Source organism: Hypanus sabinus, chromosome 18, assembly GCF_030144855.1.
Source record: "Hypanus sabinus isolate sHypSab1 chromosome 18, sHypSab1.hap1, whole genome shotgun sequence".
Classification (NCBI taxonomy): Eukaryota; Metazoa; Chordata; class Chondrichthyes; order Myliobatiformes; family Dasyatidae; genus Hypanus; species Hypanus sabinus.
In genome coordinates, this window is record NC_082723.1 from 35,924,337 (window position 1) to 35,944,989 (window position 20,653).

At 39.5% G+C, this 20,653-nt stretch overlaps 1 protein-coding gene across 2 annotated transcripts in view; it reads right to left on the bottom strand.

Annotated features, from left to right (window-relative positions):
• The window catches only part of prrc2b (proline-rich coiled-coil 2B), a 72,767-nt gene that overhangs the window by 42,966 nt on the left and 9,148 nt on the right, over window positions 1-20,653 (bottom strand). For both annotated transcript variants that reach the window (XM_059994093.1, XM_059994092.1), the window contains exons 2-11: window positions 13,699-13,877; window positions 12,177-12,354; window positions 11,324-11,420; window positions 11,103-11,181; window positions 7,403-7,546; window positions 5,936-6,180; window positions 3,724-3,815; window positions 2,179-2,324; window positions 1,647-1,734; window positions 818-992 (exon numbers count right to left, since the gene is read on the bottom strand). In XM_059994093.1, coding sequence (XP_059850076.1) covers window positions 818-992; window positions 1,647-1,734; window positions 2,179-2,324; window positions 3,724-3,815; window positions 5,936-6,180; window positions 7,403-7,546; window positions 11,103-11,181; window positions 11,324-11,420; window positions 12,177-12,354; window positions 13,699-13,816 — 1,362 coding nt within the window. In that variant the 5' untranslated portion in view covers window positions 13,817-13,877. The remainder of the gene's footprint in view (window positions 1-817; window positions 993-1,646; window positions 1,735-2,178; window positions 2,325-3,723; window positions 3,816-5,935; window positions 6,181-7,402; window positions 7,547-11,102; window positions 11,182-11,323; window positions 11,421-12,176; window positions 12,355-13,698; window positions 13,878-20,653) is intronic.

Sequence of the window (20,653 nt, forward strand, 5' to 3'; positions counted from 1 at the left end):
TCTGATTTTCATCTAGAGCATTGTGACCCATTTCTTGGCACCACATCGTGAAAAGAATGTCATGGGTTTATGGAGGTCATAAAATGGCGCCAGGCTTGACATCAATAAGCAATGTGAAAACTGCAGAAAAAGATGTAGGGGAAATAGGACACAAATTAAGAAAAAAGAATGCAAATATGGCTTTTTTCTAACAGCAGTTAATGCTAATCTGGAATACTGCCTAACAGTAATATAGAAACAGATTCAGTAATAACTTCGTAAAATCAAATTGATTTATAAAGAAACAGAAGAAAATCTGCAAATGCTGGAAATCCAAGCCCCACATACAAAATACTGGAGGAACTTTGCAGGCCAGGACTGATGAAGTATCTCAGCCCGGAATATTGACTGTTACTCTTTTCTATAGATGCTGCCTGGGCCGCTGGGTTCCTTCTTTGTGTGTGTTGTTTGATTTATATAGTAAAAAGGGTGCCACAATCGTGTGGTGGTTAGCACGACACTATTACAGCCTGGGGCATTGGTGCTTGGAGTTCAATTCCACCATCCTTTGTAAGCAAGTTTGTACGTTCCTTCCCATGTGCACATTGGTTTCCTCCGGCTGCTCCAGTTTCCTCCCACAATCCAAAGATGTACCGGTTAGGAAGTTAATTGTTCATTGTAAATTGTCCAATTTTACTAGTCAAGAACATAATATTGAGTGTTAAAAATCTGTACCATACTGAATGAAATTCCTGCAATAACGTTGGAAGATAGTTTGCCTTTCAGCTAGAAATTCAATTTACATGAATAAACAGAACTGATTTTTAACAGAAAATACCCTTGTCTCAGCAGTATTCAAGCTCCAACGTGGCTCAACATCTTGAAACCCATGGCTTGGTTGGTTGGAAGATAATGCGTTGCCCCAAATGGATTCACTACAAATGGAGGGTTCCACCTTTGCTTCAAGCTTAGCAGTTAAAGAGCGTTGGCGTACCACTTTCATATCCCTTTCCCTAGACGGTATAAAGTATGAGTGTTAGATTAATGCTTAATGTCAATGTAGATTCTGCAAGTAACACAGCATAACTAACCAATTACAAGTAAAGGCCCCTAATCACAATGAAGTATGAATTATCTGATATCTAATAAACAGGTTAAAGACAGAGCTAAAGATGAGGTGAAGAAATACACAACTGGCAATTATCCTGAGTTATTTCAGCATTGTTGGAGGGGGTAGAAGCATGAAGTGATGATCGCAAATGGGAACTAGGATGACAATTAGCACAATCCTGGGATGCAAAGATTATCAAAAATTTCAAGAGATATGGGAGTTTTGGGGAAGGCATTATAATTTAATGGGTAGATCTGATTCAGATTTAAAGGAAGGAGACAACATACATAGAGAAGGGACAGTGCGCATCATGAGAATCATGCTGAGAGCAGCGGTGTTGGAAGGTGGCAATTTAGTACAAAGGGGGATAAGGTTGTATCTCACTGCAATATTAAGCATTCTGGGGTTTCCTAAGGTCACAAAGATATCAAAAGAAATGATTTTTTTTTCTTTTCAAAACTAGATGAGCTAATGACCTAAGGACGCCGCTACATTGTCATGTACCTCAAAAATAATCAAGGTCTCTGGATGTAATCGCTTTTCAAGGCATACGCACCATTTTTCTTTCCTCTCTCTTGAGACCTCTTCATCATCGTCATCACTGAATTTAAGTTTTTCTGAATAATCCACTTCCTCGTGTTCACCTGATCGAAATTAAACATTATTGGATAATGGATCAGAATCCCACATCATAAGAACTAGAAATCCAAATTCAAATAAGCATACAACAATTAGGAGCTTGAACAATGTATATAAACCACAATACAGGAAAGGGCAGGCATTGTAGCTATCACAGCACATCTAATTTCAAATTGAACAGGAAATAATATCCTAAGAAGGTGACAAGACAATGTCTCTATATTTGAACAACCATGATTAAGAACAATCATTTTTATGAGAGGAAAGCAAAACTTTGATAACACAGCTAAATTACCATCAATACTTAGGACTCTTATGAACTCAAAGTCTGTCATCGATTGTAATATTTATAATGACCCTCATGGTGCATGTAGTTTTAAATAGATTTCAATGCATTTTTGAAATTATCTGCTTTGAAACAAATGGTTTAAATTTTGTTACATTCCCACCTGCCCAACCATCTTCTGTTTCAATATCCAGCTGATCCAGTTCTTTCAGATCATCAGGATTAATGATGGCAGGTCGGTCAGCAGGCTCACCAGGTCGCCGAGCAGGCCTAACTGGGCGAACAGAACGAGAAACTCCACGGGGATATCTGAAGATAACCACAATCTGAATTAAAGGATGGGCCACCTATGCATCTTGGCTCATGCTTATTTATTTCTTAGAGACAATAACAATCAAACATTTGCAGTATTAGGAGAGTGACTTTAAGGAAACAAAAGTGAAATATCAAAACAAGTGATCACCACAGTGATCTATATTACTATGTACAGAGCTTAGGCTGAATGAACTATCTAACATAGACTGACTAGGTTTATGACTGTGCAGGTATTCTTCAACTTAACATTTTATGAATTTTCATTATAATGCAATTGACTCTTCTGTGCACCCTTGTGATGAGGCCATTTCACTGTAATGGACCATGTTTAATGATACAAAATAAGCTTCAACTGAAGTCCCAGGCAACTAAAATCCTACTTCAGCAATCTTTGTTGATACAATTACCCAAGAATTGGTGGGGTTAGGAAAATGGAATAGGAAGCAAGGAGAATGTGGAAGGGGAAAGGTGTTGGGAGAAAGGCAAAGGGAATTTAAGGAAAGTAAGGGGAAAACAGAGTGGAAAATTGAGACTCACAGCAGAGAAAACGTGGACAACAAGAGTTGATGGTGTGGTAGAGGACAGAGTATCAGCTGTGTTGAATAGAGAGGACCCAACAAAAGAGATAGGAAGCTAACGAGGTTGTAGTTTTGGGAGTAAGTGTGGAGAGAAAGAGGACCAGTGAGAGCCTGGGGAAAGAGAAAGAGCTGGCAGGTGAAATAAGAAGGATGGCAGGGAAGTCCAGCCGGATCTGGTGGATAGAGAAACAACCACCAAGAGAATAGGGAAGAAAATCAGAAACAGACAGCTTTATCATCACTAACATTCGTTGTGAAATTTGTTATTCTATGGCAACAGTACAAAACAATACGTAAAAATTACATTAAGTTGCAAGAAATAGTGAATCGAGATTCGGTCAACATCAATGGAGTCATTGGCGTGTGTAAGCTGGGAGACAGAGAGCAAAAGATAGCAGGGAGAGATATCTTGTTTGTTGCAATTATTTATGTTTTTACCACTTGATTATAAAATTAAACTATTAGCAAAGAACAATTTTACTTTGAATTTATTTATTGATTTTGTTTGTGTTTGCATATTTTTGATTAAAATCCTTTAGATTTGAATCACAGAATTTTTACATGTTTAGTGGGAAAAGCTTTATCAATTTATAAATTTTCACCTCATGCAATTATCTTCCAGTAACATATCCACTGCTGAAATTGAGGGAAGGCAGTACAAATTTCATCACACAACATATTTGTTTAAAGTTTAAAGGAGAAACTAATTTTTGCAGTTGGAAATGTTTTAGACAATCACAGAATATTCCACTGTATTCAATATCAATAATATACAAGCATACAAAATATACTGCAGAGATTGCAGATATCCTTACTTTATTGGCTCAGGTGGCTGGAACGGGTACTGTAAAGACCCTTGTGGACCAAGTACAGGGGTAGACTGAGGTTGTGATTGTGGTGGGCACATCTGTAGGAAAAAAATAATCTACTTTAGATACTAATAGAGAGAAGTAATAATGAATAGCTCCCGTCTTCAACCATTTTGTCCTGTGGAAGATAACCATAACAACCACCTTCACCCAATCCCCGTGAGTAACTCTACTTACCCTCCTTAACAAATAATTGAAAACTACCTAACCATCACAACCAATAAGACTAACCCTATCCCAAGGAACCACCTCAATCCTTGTCAGAAAAAACAATTCCTCTACCTCACCCTCTCCACAAGAGGGTGCATGACCCTGACATCCTCAAGGGTGAACATTAACCCATCACAGTAACCATAACCCTAACTCTGATTTAAAAAAGCACCACTCTGTTATCAGTAGAACAAAATTACAAGTCACTGAACATAACCATTACTCCCCTGAGAGGAATCATCATTCCAACCCTCATGAGGGAGAATCTATTCTTGACTCCACGTTAAGGAATAAAGTCACTAAGGATGAACAAAGCTCTCAATCCACAAGAGAAAGCACAGCAGTGGCTCACCAGAAGAAACATACCTTGCATCACATGATTCCTAACTACTGAGAGAAAATAAAACCCTTTCCTAAAACTCCTACGAGCAACAGTAGAAACACCATGATTCTTTTCCTTCCCCGCTCTTAAGCGTGAACATTCAACCACGTTAATCTCCACAACACATCACATCAGTACTAACAGAATTGACTGAAAATAAGAATGCAATTCACCAAAATTCCAATTTGGGAGGAAAAAGAATCTTAACAAATTATGAAATAAGAAAGGAGAAAAAAGTTTCTAAAAAGTCACAACTTGCACTTGGAAGAAAATTGACTAAAGGTTTACAAATATGAAAGAAAATGCAGGGCTCATTTCTCATTTACTGGGGGGGTGTTAACAGTATTATCCCAGTTGAAAGGTAAAAATTGGGAACTAAGTCATGTTAGTGTGAATATGACCAGATTTAGAACACTATAGTTAGAATCTAAGTATAAATCATCACTTCAGGAAGTAGGTAGTCAGAATTAAACTGTCAGGAGCGAGACTGAGAGCACCCAGATGCCTTTTCCTAATTCCCAAAAACATATAAAGAATCTTCAAAAATACCCTAGGCTCTTCATTATTAAAGAGTAACTGTAATCTATTATCCATATGAAGTATAATAAGCATCAGCTATAAAGTCATTTATTTTAAGAAGGTTATCATTGTTTCAACATCAATTGCCTGCTTATGATAGCCCAGCCATCATGAATGAGCAAACAAATCACAAGTGGCAGCTGGTCTTTCCTTGCTCCTTTTTTAAATGTTAATAATACCTGCTAAATCCTGCCCACTCACCTTTATGTGCTTATTCATTTGTCAAAAAACAAAATCAGAATTGTGCTTTAGCCTCAGAATAGAACAGTGTCCCTTTAGTACAGAGATGAGGAATTTCTTTAGACAGAGTGATGAACTTGTGGAATTCAGTGCCATATACAATTAGGTATATTTAAATTGGAGGCCAATAGATTCTTGATTAGTAATGGAATCAAAGGTTACAGGGACAGGGCAGGTGAATGGGATTGAGAGAGAACACAGCCATGATCGAATGGCAGAAAAGATTCAATGGACCGAATAGCTACTTCTGCTCCTATGTCTTATGGTCTTATGTAAACACTTTTTGATTACACTACACTATGTCAGCTATTACAATTTAGCCACAGCCCTAAACAACTTGCAGCAAGTCTCTTGATTTCCTCCTGGCTCCATTGCAAACTTACGTACATTAGCACAAGTTTGAAGTACTACAGTAGCGTAATGCTTAGCGCGACACTAGTACAGCTTGAAATGTCGGAGTTTGGAGTTCAATTCCAGCGTCCTCTGTAAGGAAGTTTGTACATTCCTTCCCACGTGCGCGTGGGTTTCCTTTAGTGCTCCAGTTTCTTCCCACATTTCAAAGATATGTGGGTTAGTGGGTTAATTAGTTATTGTAAATTGTCCTATGATTAGGCAATGGTTAAGTTGGTGAGATGCTGGTCGACACGGCTCAAAAGACTGGAAGGGTCTGTTTGCACTGCATCACTAACTAAATAAATAACTGTGTTGATCATCACTGACAACTTAGAAAATTTGCAATCAACTTACAAATGTAGGCAGCATATCACGGTAGGTAGGTGGGAACTGGTGAGACCCAGTCTGCAACATTCCTGATCCTCTCCTCAGTGGAGTAGCAGGCCGTAGGGAAGGTTCTTTTGGCTCGCTTGATGACACTGGCACATTTACCGGTTCATCTTGGCCTGAGCTTTTGGCTTCCATCTCTGGTGGTGATATAGTTGATGCTGCTGTGGGGTTTAGGTTTCGACCACCACCCTCCCTCCAAATAGCTACATCTGAAAGAGAAAACATCACAAAGGTCCTGTAGTGTGGATTTCAAGCCTAAAATGTCTCCATTAAAAAATCTCCAAATAGATGACAATTAAGTCAATCTACTATGTTATTTTCAGGTCCCAGGACACACCAATTACTTTACAAACAAATTAGATTCATTTACTTATGCAGGCTAGCTTTTGGCAAAAGAAACACTTAAGGTGACCTAGATGTTTTCAAATTACCTGCTAGGATGATTAATATTGACATCTAATCATGGTACTGTGCAAAAATCTTAGGCACATATAGACTACCTATAAAAGGTAATCAACCCCCTTGGTGGTTTTCATGTTTTGTTGCTTTACATCATCAAATCACAGTGGATTTAATTGACATATAGGTAGTACTTGGCACCCTACCTATGACTTTTGCACAGAACTGTATAGATTCCTGTAGCTATAATTCTATAAAACTGGTTTTGCACTCATGAAATGCAAGTGCCACGGGTGAATATCTCTCACCTATTTAAGCTGTATTTTAGACACCAGAAGTAAAATGGAGCTTATTTGAAATTAATTTCATATTTGCACATTAAGTTTCAATACCCAGCATCAATCAGCTCTATTCAAAACTACTTATAACAGCTGGATCCAATTTCCAACCAAGGGATCAGATTTGTTTGCTCTAAGAAGAATTGGATCTGTGGAAAAATAAACGACACTGTTCAAAGAATAACAGGATTACATTTTGTTCAGCAATATAAAATTGTTTATTTTAGACACCACTATGAATTAATGTGACTTGAAATTTTTCAGTGGAGGCGGCAAATTTTCAGACTTCAAATTATATTTATTTTATAATCCAGGATTAAAAAGCAAATCAAAACTGGCACTAGATAAGGAACTATATAAAAATGTTAAATCCTTACATGAGCGGTTTAAACTATTAAAAACTATCATTAAAAACTATCACGCTATCATGTAGGTCAGCACAGTTGGGCACCTAGTAGAGCTGCTTCCTCACAGGTCCAGTGATGCATGTTCAGTCTTTTTCTCTGATGTCGTCCATGTGGAGTTTTGTATTTTCCCTATATATTTTAGAAATTCAAGGTAGCATTCTTCTTCCCTGTGAACTCCAATCCCCCCCATACTCAGCACATTTTCAAATCCACAGACCACAAATCTTTTCCAGTACGTGTCATCACACACGAGCAGTTTTACCATCTCAATTACTTTTGTGACTTACTTTGTGGGCGGAGGCTTGGTCCTGGCCCATATGACTGATCTGTGGTGTCCTTTTCTTTTCCAGCCTTTTCCTGGTCTCCAGCTGCTTTCAGTGTTGGAAATTCCTCGTGAGAGAATGGTAACTGCTTGTTTAATCCCTTTGTGCCTAAATCAAACAGCAACAACATAATTCTCAAATCAGCTCACAAGCATGTTTATTACACTTTTCAAATTAGTGCCAGCTTTTCAATGTGTCAGGTTTCTCTTCAGCAATGTTGGTTATCATTAGCTATGGAATTGAAGGAAAATGGGAGAATTTGAAAAAAGTATTTTGCAATGCAGCAAAGTGGCTAAAGCCTGCAATAACTGATTAAGATGTCATGAAAGACATAAAAATTGTGAAAGTAACTGGTGAGATAAAATGCAATAAAGAAAGAAAAATATTTACATGGCTCAAATTATGGGTCTGGTGAGTGAAAGATTTAGCACAGAAAGGAAAAGTACAGTTGAAACAACAGTTTATGAAGCATTATTGGATATTTCAACATAGACTGCAGTCATTTTGTCTTAAGGTACCAGCTCTCCTTTAGATCTGTAGACCAGAAAGCAATTTCCCTGATTTTTTTTTTCTCAACCCCTTTATTGGCAACAATGACTGCAGAAAGATCCAGAGAAAGTTCCAGTTAGTCATAAGGCTGGCTCTATTCTAAAATCTAAAAACTTCTCAAAGAGCATGCTCATTTGTTATGACAAGATTGAGAGTAAACAGAGTCTGCATAAATAATGGACTTCATTTGTCTTTGGAGCAGTAGCTATTGACACTCAGCGTTCATTATAAAAACCTGCTTGCTACCATTTCTTCCACTGCAAGTCAGGAAATGGCATGGAAACTAATTATATACCAAAAGGACTAAGGCCCCTGTGCCAAATATGATGACTACATCAATGCTTACAAAAGCACACAGTTCAGTAATGTTGATTAAGACCAGGAAAGTAGCAGGTACGTTACTAAAAAAGCAAACCAGATTCGGACTGATAATTCAGACACACTAGTACAAATCTCATCATAGTTGCTGGGGCATTTGAACTTGGTTTATTAACTATGACTGGAACAAAAAAAAAGGCTAGCCAAAGCAATGGTGATTGTGAAATTACTGGACCTATTTCATAATACCAGAGCAGTTAACTAAATTACCATGCAATTTTATCAGACCGTCATGAAGGATGCTTATAGTAAAATCAAGAGAACAATCGAGTATCAACTCAGACCACCATACCCAACTGCAATGCTTCCTATCCTTTGGGAACTAAACTTAAATTAGGGGAGTGTACATATAAAATAACAATGCAACAAGTTGATTGTGATATTCTAAGAATCTTACATATTAAGCAACACTGCAGCTTCTTAAATCATCATCGAGTATGGTCTTTCTGTTCCCACCTGGGTATGTTTGGAATCAAGTTGCAGCAGATTGGTGTACAAGAAAGAAAGAGGACCCGGGGAGTCCTAACAATGATCCCAGATGCCACAAAGCATAATGATCTCACATCAAGCATGAGCAATAAAAAGTATCAACTTTACTACTGTAAGATATCTAAAGTACTTTATCAACGAACGAATCACTACAATTCTATACTATGAATCACTAGGAGGAACAGAGAGTAGCCAAGTCACAGAATGTACAATGGATGCAGGGCTTCAATATCCATCAGCAAGAGGAAGCGTTAATGTTGACTGTGTTGGCAAGCTCTTGAAGAGCATTGCACATCTTCAGCAACAGCTCTATTTCTATCTTTAATATCTCTACCCCCCCCCCAATGTTCTTTTGAAGACCCTGACCTGGAGTTACACGCTGACTTTGGTTCTTTGTGGAAATGGGACCCGTTCTCAGGGCCTCATGACCGACCACTTTTTGATATGCCAAGGATGCAGCCTGGAAGGCTAGCACACTTTCAGGGTGCCGGATTTTCGTGGTTCTGGAGGTGGGCAGATTCAAGGCCACTGCCACAGCCTGATACGTCGGAGGAAACGGAAGACTGTAAGCAGCAAGCTGGCTGCTGACTATGTGCCCAGAGACCTGAGCTCTTTGGGAACAGAGCTTGAAAATAGCGACGCAACAGACTTTTAACAACATAAATCAGTGAGTTGCTTTAAGTGTCCCCTGTCACTGTGTAACAGGGACACCTCTTTTTCTCTTATTAGGGAGAGAGAGAGCCTGTCGTATGTTGAATTACTGGGTGAACAAGTAGTCTTTGGGGTACTACAAGTCTTTGTCTTTACTGATGCTTTGCTGCACACTTGAGAGCTCGGTGGGGGGTGCCGAAGCTTTTTAGCTGGTGGTGGGGGGTTGGGGTCGTTGCTTTGCTGCTTATGCGTGGGGGTGAGCTGGGGAGGTGCTTTGGGGTTCTAACATTTAACTGTCATTCATTCTTTGGGGCACTCCTCTGTTTTCGTGGATGTTTGCGAAGAAAAGGAATTTCAGGATGTAAATTTCATACACTTCTCTGACATTAAATGTACCTATTGAAACCTGCTGGTTCATAATCTACTAATACCATCAAGCCAGATATGTTACAGTAAATACTATAGTGAGGAAAAAAATAGGGATAACTAACTTAACAAAAAAAAGAGCATTGTTAGTTTTCCCACAACCAACAATGAAATTCATTGTTCTGCACATCCAATTGTGATTTGTAAACAACATATGGTAAAAGGTACTTTCATAAAGATCCCTATGCTTCATAGCCAGAGAGTAAACCATGTTATTGTTACAACCAACAGCAAAGCAACAACCATATTCAGACAGAAGTATACTGTTACAATAATCCTATTTACCCCAGTCCAATTCTCCATCATCACAGAAGCTAGTGGTTAGTCCACTGATACAGATCCTCTGAAACCAGTAGATATAGCTAAGTTTTGAGCTTTGACAATAACACAGCTTAAGATCCAGAATGGTCCCTCTTCTCAAGATGTTCCAGTACTAATATAGTAATAACTTCTACAAGAATAGAACTGCCCAAATGGGACCCATTTAAGTCACTGTTGTCGAGGAACAAAACAGCCATCCTTAAAAAGGCTGGCCCATTTGTGATGACAAATTTACCACATTTGATTGACACTTAAATTACAAAAATGTACAGCTGAGGTTATTGGATCAGCCATGATCTTATCAAATGGTGGAGACAATTTAAGGAGACCATTCCAATATTTAATGTCTGCCACTCCCATCAAAATTCAAAGTAAAATCTATTATCAGAGTTCACCACATACAACTCTGAGATTCTTTTTTTGCAGGAACACGTAGCAAATTATCCGTAAGAAAACCTTGCTAAGGCATGCATAAGAGCACCTCACAAATGCCTGATTGCGATCATCTAAAAGGAACAGCAGTAGCAGATGCATAGAAAAACTACCACCTGCACATTGTCCCGTCCAACTCGGAATTGTATCCTTATTCCTTCATCAACACTAGGTGAAAGTCTTGAAACTCCTACCTAACAGCAATGTGGGATGTTATCACCACATTGAACACAACAGTTCAAGCATGCAACTCGCACAACCACCTTAAGGACAATAACCGCTTAAAATAAATGTTTACTTTGACACTGACAAGCAGATCCCAAGAAAATTTTTAAAAACTTATCAAAGTCACAAAATGAATCCACTTGATTCACAATACTTGAATACATCAAATTATCTCAAAGGGCAATTAACTCACCAGCTCCAGGCCCTGGTCCTACTGGCTTTGCTTTTAATTGTGCCCACGACTTTACTCCACCTTGTGTTGAATTTGTGCTCTGTTATTAATTGAGCAAAATGGGTTACATTTAACCAACCAACAGTTCAAACATCAGAGAAACGATACTGATCAAAGCAGAATTTTAATAGATTGCCTTTTCTTCTTTGATTTGATAAATATTTGTCAAATGCTCATCTTACCTCTTGGACTGGAGCTGCTTTTGCCACATTGGAGGCAGACGTCTGTGAAACTGGCTGTGACAGCGACTCCGGCTGCTGTGCTGCTGATACACTGGTACTGTAAAATATAATGTTATCATCACATGAGGCACCTGCAGGATTCTTCAGAAGTTTAAGCAATAAAACTGAAATATCCTTTTGTCATGTAACAGAGGACAAGTAAATTCTACTAGACAACTGGACAAGTAAAAGGAACCATTTACATTATGGCCAGTAAAAGTTAGATTACTGGACCAGCAACCAAAGTCCAGAGGCAATGAGCAACACCTGTGTTTTGGGACAGCACTGAAGACAAGTGGCCTTGTGTGCTTAAAAGACAGTAGTGGAGACAAAACACCCTATGGGTTTAGGGTCATATGTCCTGAGTGAGGATGACAGCTCCAACAGGTGCTTCCAATATACAAGATAAATCCAATTTCATTGGTATGGAAATCACACTGTGGGTTCCACCAATCTTCCACAGAAACTGACAAAGTTAATAGGAATTTCTCAATGCATGACAAAACAACGCTGAGCAACTAGCAGATGATGAGACTGAAGAAGAGGGCAATTCATGGTCTACCATTTCCAATATACTGCCCCAGGGGTATACCACTCACTCCTCAATCTTGGTGTTCCAAGACTAATTATCCATTTAACCTTCCATTCCCACTAACTGAGGCAGAGAAGTTGCTCTGTAGGGATGTCAAACAGTGGCAAAAGAGGGAAAGCTCAATAGTTTCCCCACTTTCCACTGAAGCCATAATGGGCAATACCAGAGACTTGTTTTTTTAAAAAAACCCTCCAAGTTAAATAAGTAATAAAGAGATCTTACTTCTTTTGGTCCGGCTGCTCCTGTTTGCTTGCCCATCCTGTTCCGTCTTTTGGTACAATTGTCACGTTTGGATCGTTTCCTTTGTTTTCAGCCTTCAAGCTGGGAAGATTTGCAGGCGGTGGCATGCGCCGAGCAGCAGCCACTTTACCAAGACTTTGCAAGCCATGTCGAGGAACAACTGGAAAATAAAACAAACTTTAGGGTGATCTGGAGAACATTGGACTATGTGGAAAACTCGTACTCAGTACAAGAAGGAAATTTAAAAAAGCAACCAGGAAATGTACAATGAATAGAGCAATTACACTACAATGGCATTAAAATTCTGTTTGACTTCTTTCTGGGGGGAAAATGCTTGTAATCAGTAATGATGATGATGATGATGTTGAAAGCACTAGGTTGTAGCAAAAACCCAGAAACAGTTCTACTGTGCCTTCTAAGGGAAAAAAAAAATCTGCTGTCCTTAACCACTCAGTTAATTTTGGGACATCAATGACAGCAACGTAGTTAGTTCTTAAGTAGGTTAGCAAAGCATTCATCTTAAGGATAAATAGAAATGGCACACATCCCATCAATGATATATATTTAAAAAATCAGAAAACATACAACATCATCTCCCTGCCTCAAAATGATTTGTTTCTTTGTTATTCTCTCCTACATCCAACTGGACACATTTTTGTGATAACACCACTTGGACTGAAAAAGGACTAATAATAGAACCATTCTAGATAATAATGGCTGTTATGTGTACATTAGAAAATGACAAGTCACCAATAAAACCAGGACCCAGTATGGCCTCCCTCCAAGAGGACCACAACCTTGTCGTTAGGTTTGGAGGCTTGTGTGCCTCAATAACCCCCAGAGAGCTATGTTGGCTGAAGTCAGAGCTTTATGCTTTAGCTCTTAGAAGGGGCATGACTGACTATAAACCAAGAGGAAGCACCTCACACAATGAAGGAAGCTGTGAATGCTGCCAGAGATAGACGACCTTTATTGCTGCTCTAAATGCTGCTGGAGTAATAGGGTAGTGGGTAGTGGCGTGATGACATGAGTCCCGGGCTCAGCTGGCTCTGGCTGACAGTACCCGGTATGGGCCCCTATCCAGGGTTACGGATCCCACTGCCTTGTGGGCATCTTCAGAAGAGAAGGCTAAAGAGTAAACCCTACACAAATCCGGAGTGGAGCCCCTAAGACGGTTGGATGACATATCACGTCACCTCCCGGCAACTCCTGCAACCAAGCTGATGCCAAATGTACTGCTTCGCATTCCTTTGGACCACATCCATGCAAGGCCAAGAGACAGCCCAGGATCTCCATATTCATCGCCCAGGTCTGCGCCCCAAACTACTTAGACGGAGCCGTTAATTAATTAATAGCAGTAGCAGTACGGCTCATCACCACCAGGAAACAAAAACAGTGTTTCTTATCCTGATTCCGAGGGTTTTCCCAAAATACAGAAAATCATAAACCCCAGAAAACACCATATCTGGTTAAAAAAACACACAAATTCTTTCTTGTTACTTACCTCCTGAATGTTTCTGGGTTTCTAAAGACTTTCCTTTATATTTATCAAACAGACTGAGGGAGGAGTACTTCGCTTTTCCATCCTTCCCCTTGGTAGTTGGCCCCAAACGCTCTGACATCGCGCTGGAATGTCATCGAGTACCCTGGTTGTTTTCAGCACCGCTGAGAACGTGCCGCTCACTGAGAGGGTGCAAGGGGAGGAAAATCAGAAACGGAAACAAATAATGTTATTTGTTCAGTTTCAAAACGAGACTTTTTAAATTTCACACAAAAAAATTACTCTTTCAAAAAGGAAACAAAGCAATGCTAACATAATGGCTTATAAATAGTAAAGATAAATTGATTAGCACAAAGTCGCATTTGAGGGAGAAGTTATTACCTTTTATGGATATGTACTGGACATAACTAAGAGTTGCAATGAGAATATATCTCAACAAACTTATGACCAATGTACAAGCAGGGTTCTACACATCACTCAAGAGCAAAAGTGAGGATTAGCACAAAGGAGAATAGAATTAGTAAGCTAATGAATACTAGTTCCACAATTCAATCGGAATTCAAAATGATCCACCTCTTTCCATATTCAAGTTGTCCAGATCGGGCAGCGAGAACAATATGAAAAATCTGTATCACTCATTATCCTTATTCTCAATGAGGATGGATATGGATTTTCATATTAACTCTATGAAACCTGACTACAGCTGCTGAAGGGATCAGCAGCTTGATTCTGCTGAATTCTGATCTTCATGCCCCAGCACAAACAGAGTTCAAAACTGCTCATCCTTTCACCAACGAAAAATCAAGGATTGCAGTGATGAAAACTTTGCTAACAGTTCAGAAAGTCAAAGTGGCAGATAGTGAAGCATCCAGTCAGGACCTGTGCTGTACCAATATTCTCTTCAATGCTCATCTGAGAAATAGGTGATGATGGAGTGACTCGTCTGTTCAACTTCAGATCCCCCCAAGGTAAGTTGAAAAAAAAATTTAACACAATTGTTAACAAGTGGGTTACCATGAGAAAATGATAATGAAACCTAAACTGGCTCATTAAATCTTTGACATTATCATTGTACCAGGTCTGATGTAAAGGTGACATCAATCCTCCAGTGACCAGTTCACAGTTCAGTTAATACTGTCAGGATAAAGAAGTTACAAAGCTAGAAATGTAAGTTATATGTTCACCAATATTGGATCAATAGTGATGAAATCAGACAATACCGCAGGAGCGAGACTGGACCATACCTTATAAAATTCCCCTTAAGCGTTTAGTTCCTATGCACAACAATCTGGAATTCTACATAAATTATGAACTGTTGTCTGGAGATAATAATTACAGAATCTGGAAACTGATCATCACTGGATTTTGCAGCCTTGCACGCAGTTGTCGTAACACAAAATCCATGTTATACATTTAAACATTTTCTGAGCTTTTTTTTGTTTTTATTGTTTTATTTTATTGAGATGGCGCACGGAATGGGCCCTTCCAGTCCTTCAAGCCATGCCACCCAATAGTCCCCAGATTTAATCCTAACCTAATCACGGGGCAATTTACAATGACCAATTAACCTACCAACCGGTAGACCTTTGGACTGTGGGTGGAAACTGGAGCACCCTGAGGAAACTCACCACCACGGGGAGAACATGCTAACTCCTTATGGGCAGCAGAGGAAATTGTCAGGTCACCTCTACTGTGAGATCAAGACAATTCATTTGAGCAGAATCGGGTTTATCATCACTGGCATGTGACGTGGAATTTGTTAACTTAGCAGCATTGGTGAGCATTGAAAATATGCAAAAGACAAACTACCCAAAATGCAAAATGACAATTATTTATAATTTCTGGTCATCCAGTCACGATTTTCCTTCAACTCCCAGGCAACTGTCCTGAGATCAGTAGCAAAATAAAGAGATCTGTTTATTTATGTTTGTGCAGCCATTTAACTGCTATCATGACTAAGGTATAGAGAAAAAAATTCTTAGAACAATGCATAATTAAGCCCTTGCAAACTTGCAGTAATATAAATAATGTGATTAGAACTCAATTTTTAACAGCTTCAAAGGGTGGTAGGGAGGACAGGAGGCTAGAAAGATGCCTCATTCAACTATGAGTTGCTTTTCTCACTCACCATAATTGTGGATACTTCCCCTAAATCTCCCCCACCTAATCTGAGGTACAATATTAGAATGCATCCTACATGAAAGGATGTGCTCATTCAGCCTCTAATACCACTTCCTACATACAAGATGCTATTCATAATACTGTCTCTATAATAAAGTTTTGACACCACTGACCTTCAGAGCTTTACAGAAACTGTTTAAATATCCCCCAAATCACTGCCACAATTAGACAGACACCACTGATTAATCACAATTTCATCTAAAGGGCAATTTTTTCCCATTAAAGGACAGTGTTCAGGGGCAGCAGTTCATTCTAAGGGAAGCAACAGAAATTGTTCTTCAGCAAAACCCACTGCAGGAACTCAATGAACCAGGCAACACCTGCTGAGGGAAATGGACTGTAAACATTTCAAGTCAGGATGCTTCATTTGAAAGGAACGTCAACTGTCCTCTCCGTCCAGAGATGCTGCTCAACTTGCTGAATCCCTCCAGCAATTTGATATTTTCTTGCCCCAGATAACAGTATCTGCAGTCTCATGTCTTCAAAAGATTGCTCCTATGTTTGCCTTGACTAAAGTCTGCCTTAACTTTATGCTTTGCAAATTATTTTTGATGTTTAGTCCCCTGTTGTGGTTGGAATATTGTCTCAACATTTACAGTTAAAGACCACAGTGAAACATCATCCTATTTCTTTGCTGTTTCTGCTTTCCTGTACATACCTTCACTGTCAAAGCACAGAAAAGTGTATCTAACCAACGTCTGACATCCAGAGCTTGGATAGGCTCCAATTCCTTTGGAATATCAATTTAATAGATCTGGTATGAGAAAGAGGTCACAGTTTAACAGTTTGGACTTCAGAACTAGCAATGCAGTTTACATTTCTTTTTCTTCTTTGTCCCTCAGGCTCAGGGAAGAATTGCTTCCATTCCAGATCTGTAGGAACTAAAACGGCTGAAGAGACCTATATTGAATTGCCAAGCTCTGTCAAGGCAGGTGAAAACTGACCTATAGATGATAGGTAGTTTTAGCATCTTTTCCTTCTGTAAGCGGATTCCACTTGCCCTTGCTAGAGAAAGTTGAGTGTGTTCCTTTCAGTTGCTCCTCTGTTCTGCAGTCAGACCCTCATGAACATTAAACATGTATTCTGCATTTGCCATACTACCAAGGAGACAGAAGAATTTTCCTTTGAATAATCCTCAATGTCCTCGAGGAAATCTCTTTCCTGACAGAAATTGGGCTAGCATGTTTGTCTTGAGAGTGCTGTTGAGTATGTAAACATTGTGGCCAAACCACCAGACTAATCAAGCACAACCAAGTCTCGCTAGTGGGATTGTTGACCCAAGAAAGGCAATTGATCTTGGGATTTTTCAGAGACCGCAATGGTATATTTAGCCAGTGTTTTAGTGTAGGTTGCCCAGGACTTCACAATATTCAAGAGGACAGAGACAACTGCTGCTTAGTCAATCAAAAGCTAGCTGTTGAGCTACATGGCCATGGTCTACAAATATCCCTTTCCTCAACTAAACAGAAGTACTGGAAGAACTCAAGAGTTGACCAATTTGGTCAAGGGCCTTTCATTAGAATTAAATAAGTGTTCTAAGATGCAGAAAGCATGAGAGTAGAAAACGGAGAGAATGATGAAAGCACAACTTCAAATTATCAACTTCCTTTTTTAGGTCCAAATATCCAATGTTTGTCAATTTTTTTGCTCCACCCTTTCTTCACATGGCTATAGGCTTTGCTGGGAAACAAACTGTTGATTCTCTTACCAATGGCTGCTTTTGCTAACCACCAACTCCAGATATACAATTACATGTACAGTTGATTCTGGTTAATTGGGAAACATAGGGACCAGTACATTTTGGCCCAATTAAACAGCCCAATTAACCAAAAGTTTCATGGAAATAGTTAAAAAGGCAAACTACCATTTAACTGACTAACAAATTATGTACTTATGTGAAATACAGAACAAAATAGATTGTTAATACTACTACAGTACTATATAACTGTTTATTAGTTCCTAATACTTCTCAATGGAAGAATTCCGCATACGTTGCAGTACTCTTTTGATTGACTATAAATGAACAAAATTAATGCAGATACCTAGTGTAGATACTGGACTATCCTCATACAATGCTATCAATGATTGTATCTTCCAAATCCTCATTCTCATTGTAACTGAAACAGTCTGGTTCTGTCAGCTGCATAAGTCTAGGGAAGAAACGCTGGCCTTGCTAAACACGTGAGATTGAGGTGTAAGCCCACCCCAAAACCCCGTTTGTGTGGACGCTGTGTGATTTGTTACCGTTACAAATCAGTACCACGAAATAACAGACAGTACACCGCATACAATTACATAATTTAGCTTTATATTTCTTAATTTGACTAAAGGGTTAGTAAAGAAAAAGCAAAAAGAAAAGGGTCCATTTTAATGAGACAGTCTAATGTGCACAAGTTGGAGCTCACTGTTTCCCCAAGTCACCAATCCTCCTTCGATTTCCCAGCCTTCGTCAGATCATGGCCCCGCTCCAGGTCAACTCCTATGACCTCTTCTCTCCGGCATCTTCTCCCTTCATCTCCCGCTGAACCAAAGACTCAGCTCACACACCAGTGTCAGGCACACAACACAAAAAACACACTCCTTTCATTGGACAGCTCACATTCCTGTTATTCTAACCATCAGGATGATTGTCAATGCCATCAGATTCTTCAGTTTCTAACTTAAAGTAGTGAAACTGTTTGATTTCCACTCCCAACTGTTTGTCATCTCCATGCCTGAATGCTTGAAACCACAGTGAGCAAAACAGTTCTGAATTGTCATACTATTTCTCACCAACTATCAGTGACAAAAATAATTGTTTTTTTTAAACACAAGCACACACACTGACACTATTTTAAAACTGCTCCAGGCACAATCCCACACCCTTACTTTATAGTCATGGAGATCATTTTCCATCCATTACGTTCTTACCAAATAATTCAGATTCCATCACCCCTACAGACTGGGAGATTAAGGTCATTAACACTTACTACAGAGAAGGCTTTATTGTTTGTATTCTGTATTTCTCCTGCATTCTTTGCTCATCACTTTGTATTTTTGTCTTCTGGTCCTTGAATTACATTGTAAATGGAAAGGTTTACCCAATTAAATGACATTGTTTTGTACACTTCTATCAAATCTCCCCTCAACCTTAATCTGCTCTTAAGGGAGAATGACCACAGCAGCAGACTTCTAGAATGTCTCCTCTCGTCAGAAAAAAAGTGGGTGGGGATCATTAGAAACTTCTAAATAAGATAGATGTTGATTTACTTAAGTAACAATATTCCAGACAAGCAGTCGTGACTGCTTGGTTATCCCTGATCTGTATGATGACAACACATTTGTTCTGTCCCTATAAAACATACTAAAAGCACAAAGTGGGGGAGGAAGAATTGCACATTGTGAAATATGCATGCACCAGACATAACTGCTCATCTGTTGCCATGACTGTGTAGATTCGCTCCCAGCAAAGACTTGGCCTTTTGCTGAAATTGGCACCTCTCAGGACAAAATTCTCAAAAAAAGGCTTACCACAATCTACTGCTGCCAGACAATGCACAGTTAACTGAATCACCAAGGTAAGAAATGTTGGATGGAATGGCAAAAGAGATGAGGAGGCACCTACCCAGTAGCTCTTAATAAAGGATCAAAACCCAATGGAGTTCAGTCATCACTTCTGGTTCAGATGGACCCAGCAGTGATGTATGTCAAGAACAGCTGTTTTTGTAGGTTCACAGGGATGGCTTTGGAACAGCACAGGGAGTTAGGAGTCAAATCAGAGTTTATGGACAGGGATGAGGGGGAATTAGATGTCAGGCTGAAGTCTAGGTTAGAGCGCTTTGTGGTCAAACATTAGCAATTCTGCAGACAGATGTCAGCTCAGCAAGTGTTGTAGCAAAGACCAAAGATCCTCATGTTCAGTGGGTTCTGGGATGTGAGGTCTGTGCAGTGCAGGCAGGAGGCATGAGAGCCAGTGACTTCCTCTCAGGTCAGAACTCCCCACCTTTGGAGGTCCATATGAATCCAGAGTTTGAGTCTTGGAAATCAGGAGAACCATCATCCGTGAGTCCTGAGATCAATACCAAAGACTGAAGACCGATGTTTGCAAGTCTGAAAGTTGAGGCCCAATGGTCAAAGTCCTGGGATGGCATGTCCAGAAATCAGAAGCCCAATGCCTGCCAGACTAATGGAGGCTGAAAGCCAGAGGCTGCTTGTTCTGAGGCATGTGTGTGAGAGTTGGTGGGTGGATCGGAGGAAGGAAAGGGGCTTGATTTGCTGTTGTTTTGTTGTTGCAGCTGTTCTGTTGAACACTGTGACCAAGCTATGTTGGCGCCGGAACATGTGGCTGTTCCCAGATACCTTTAAATTGCGCACACAAAATACTGGAGGAATTCAGCAGGCCAGGCAGCATCTACAGATAAGAGTACAGTTAACGTTTCGGACCAAGGCCCTTCAGCAGGACTGATTTCCAGCATCTGCAGATTTTATCTTGTTTGTGATTGAATACCTTTAGGTTGTGCTGGTCGTTAACACAAACAACACATTTCACTCTATGTTTCCATGCATATGTGATAAATAAATACATTGATCTATTTAGCCTCTCTTGGGAGTGTTCCATAAAATTACTTCCTGAAGCTACCAACAAGACTTCTCAATGCTGCACAAGACAACTTCAACAGGCACTTATAGCTCAAAATAAAAGACTTGAATGTTTACAATGCGTTTCACAATCCTAGAATGCTTCAGATACTTTGCAGTCAATGAAACAATGTACTCGCTATACAACATAGTAAATACA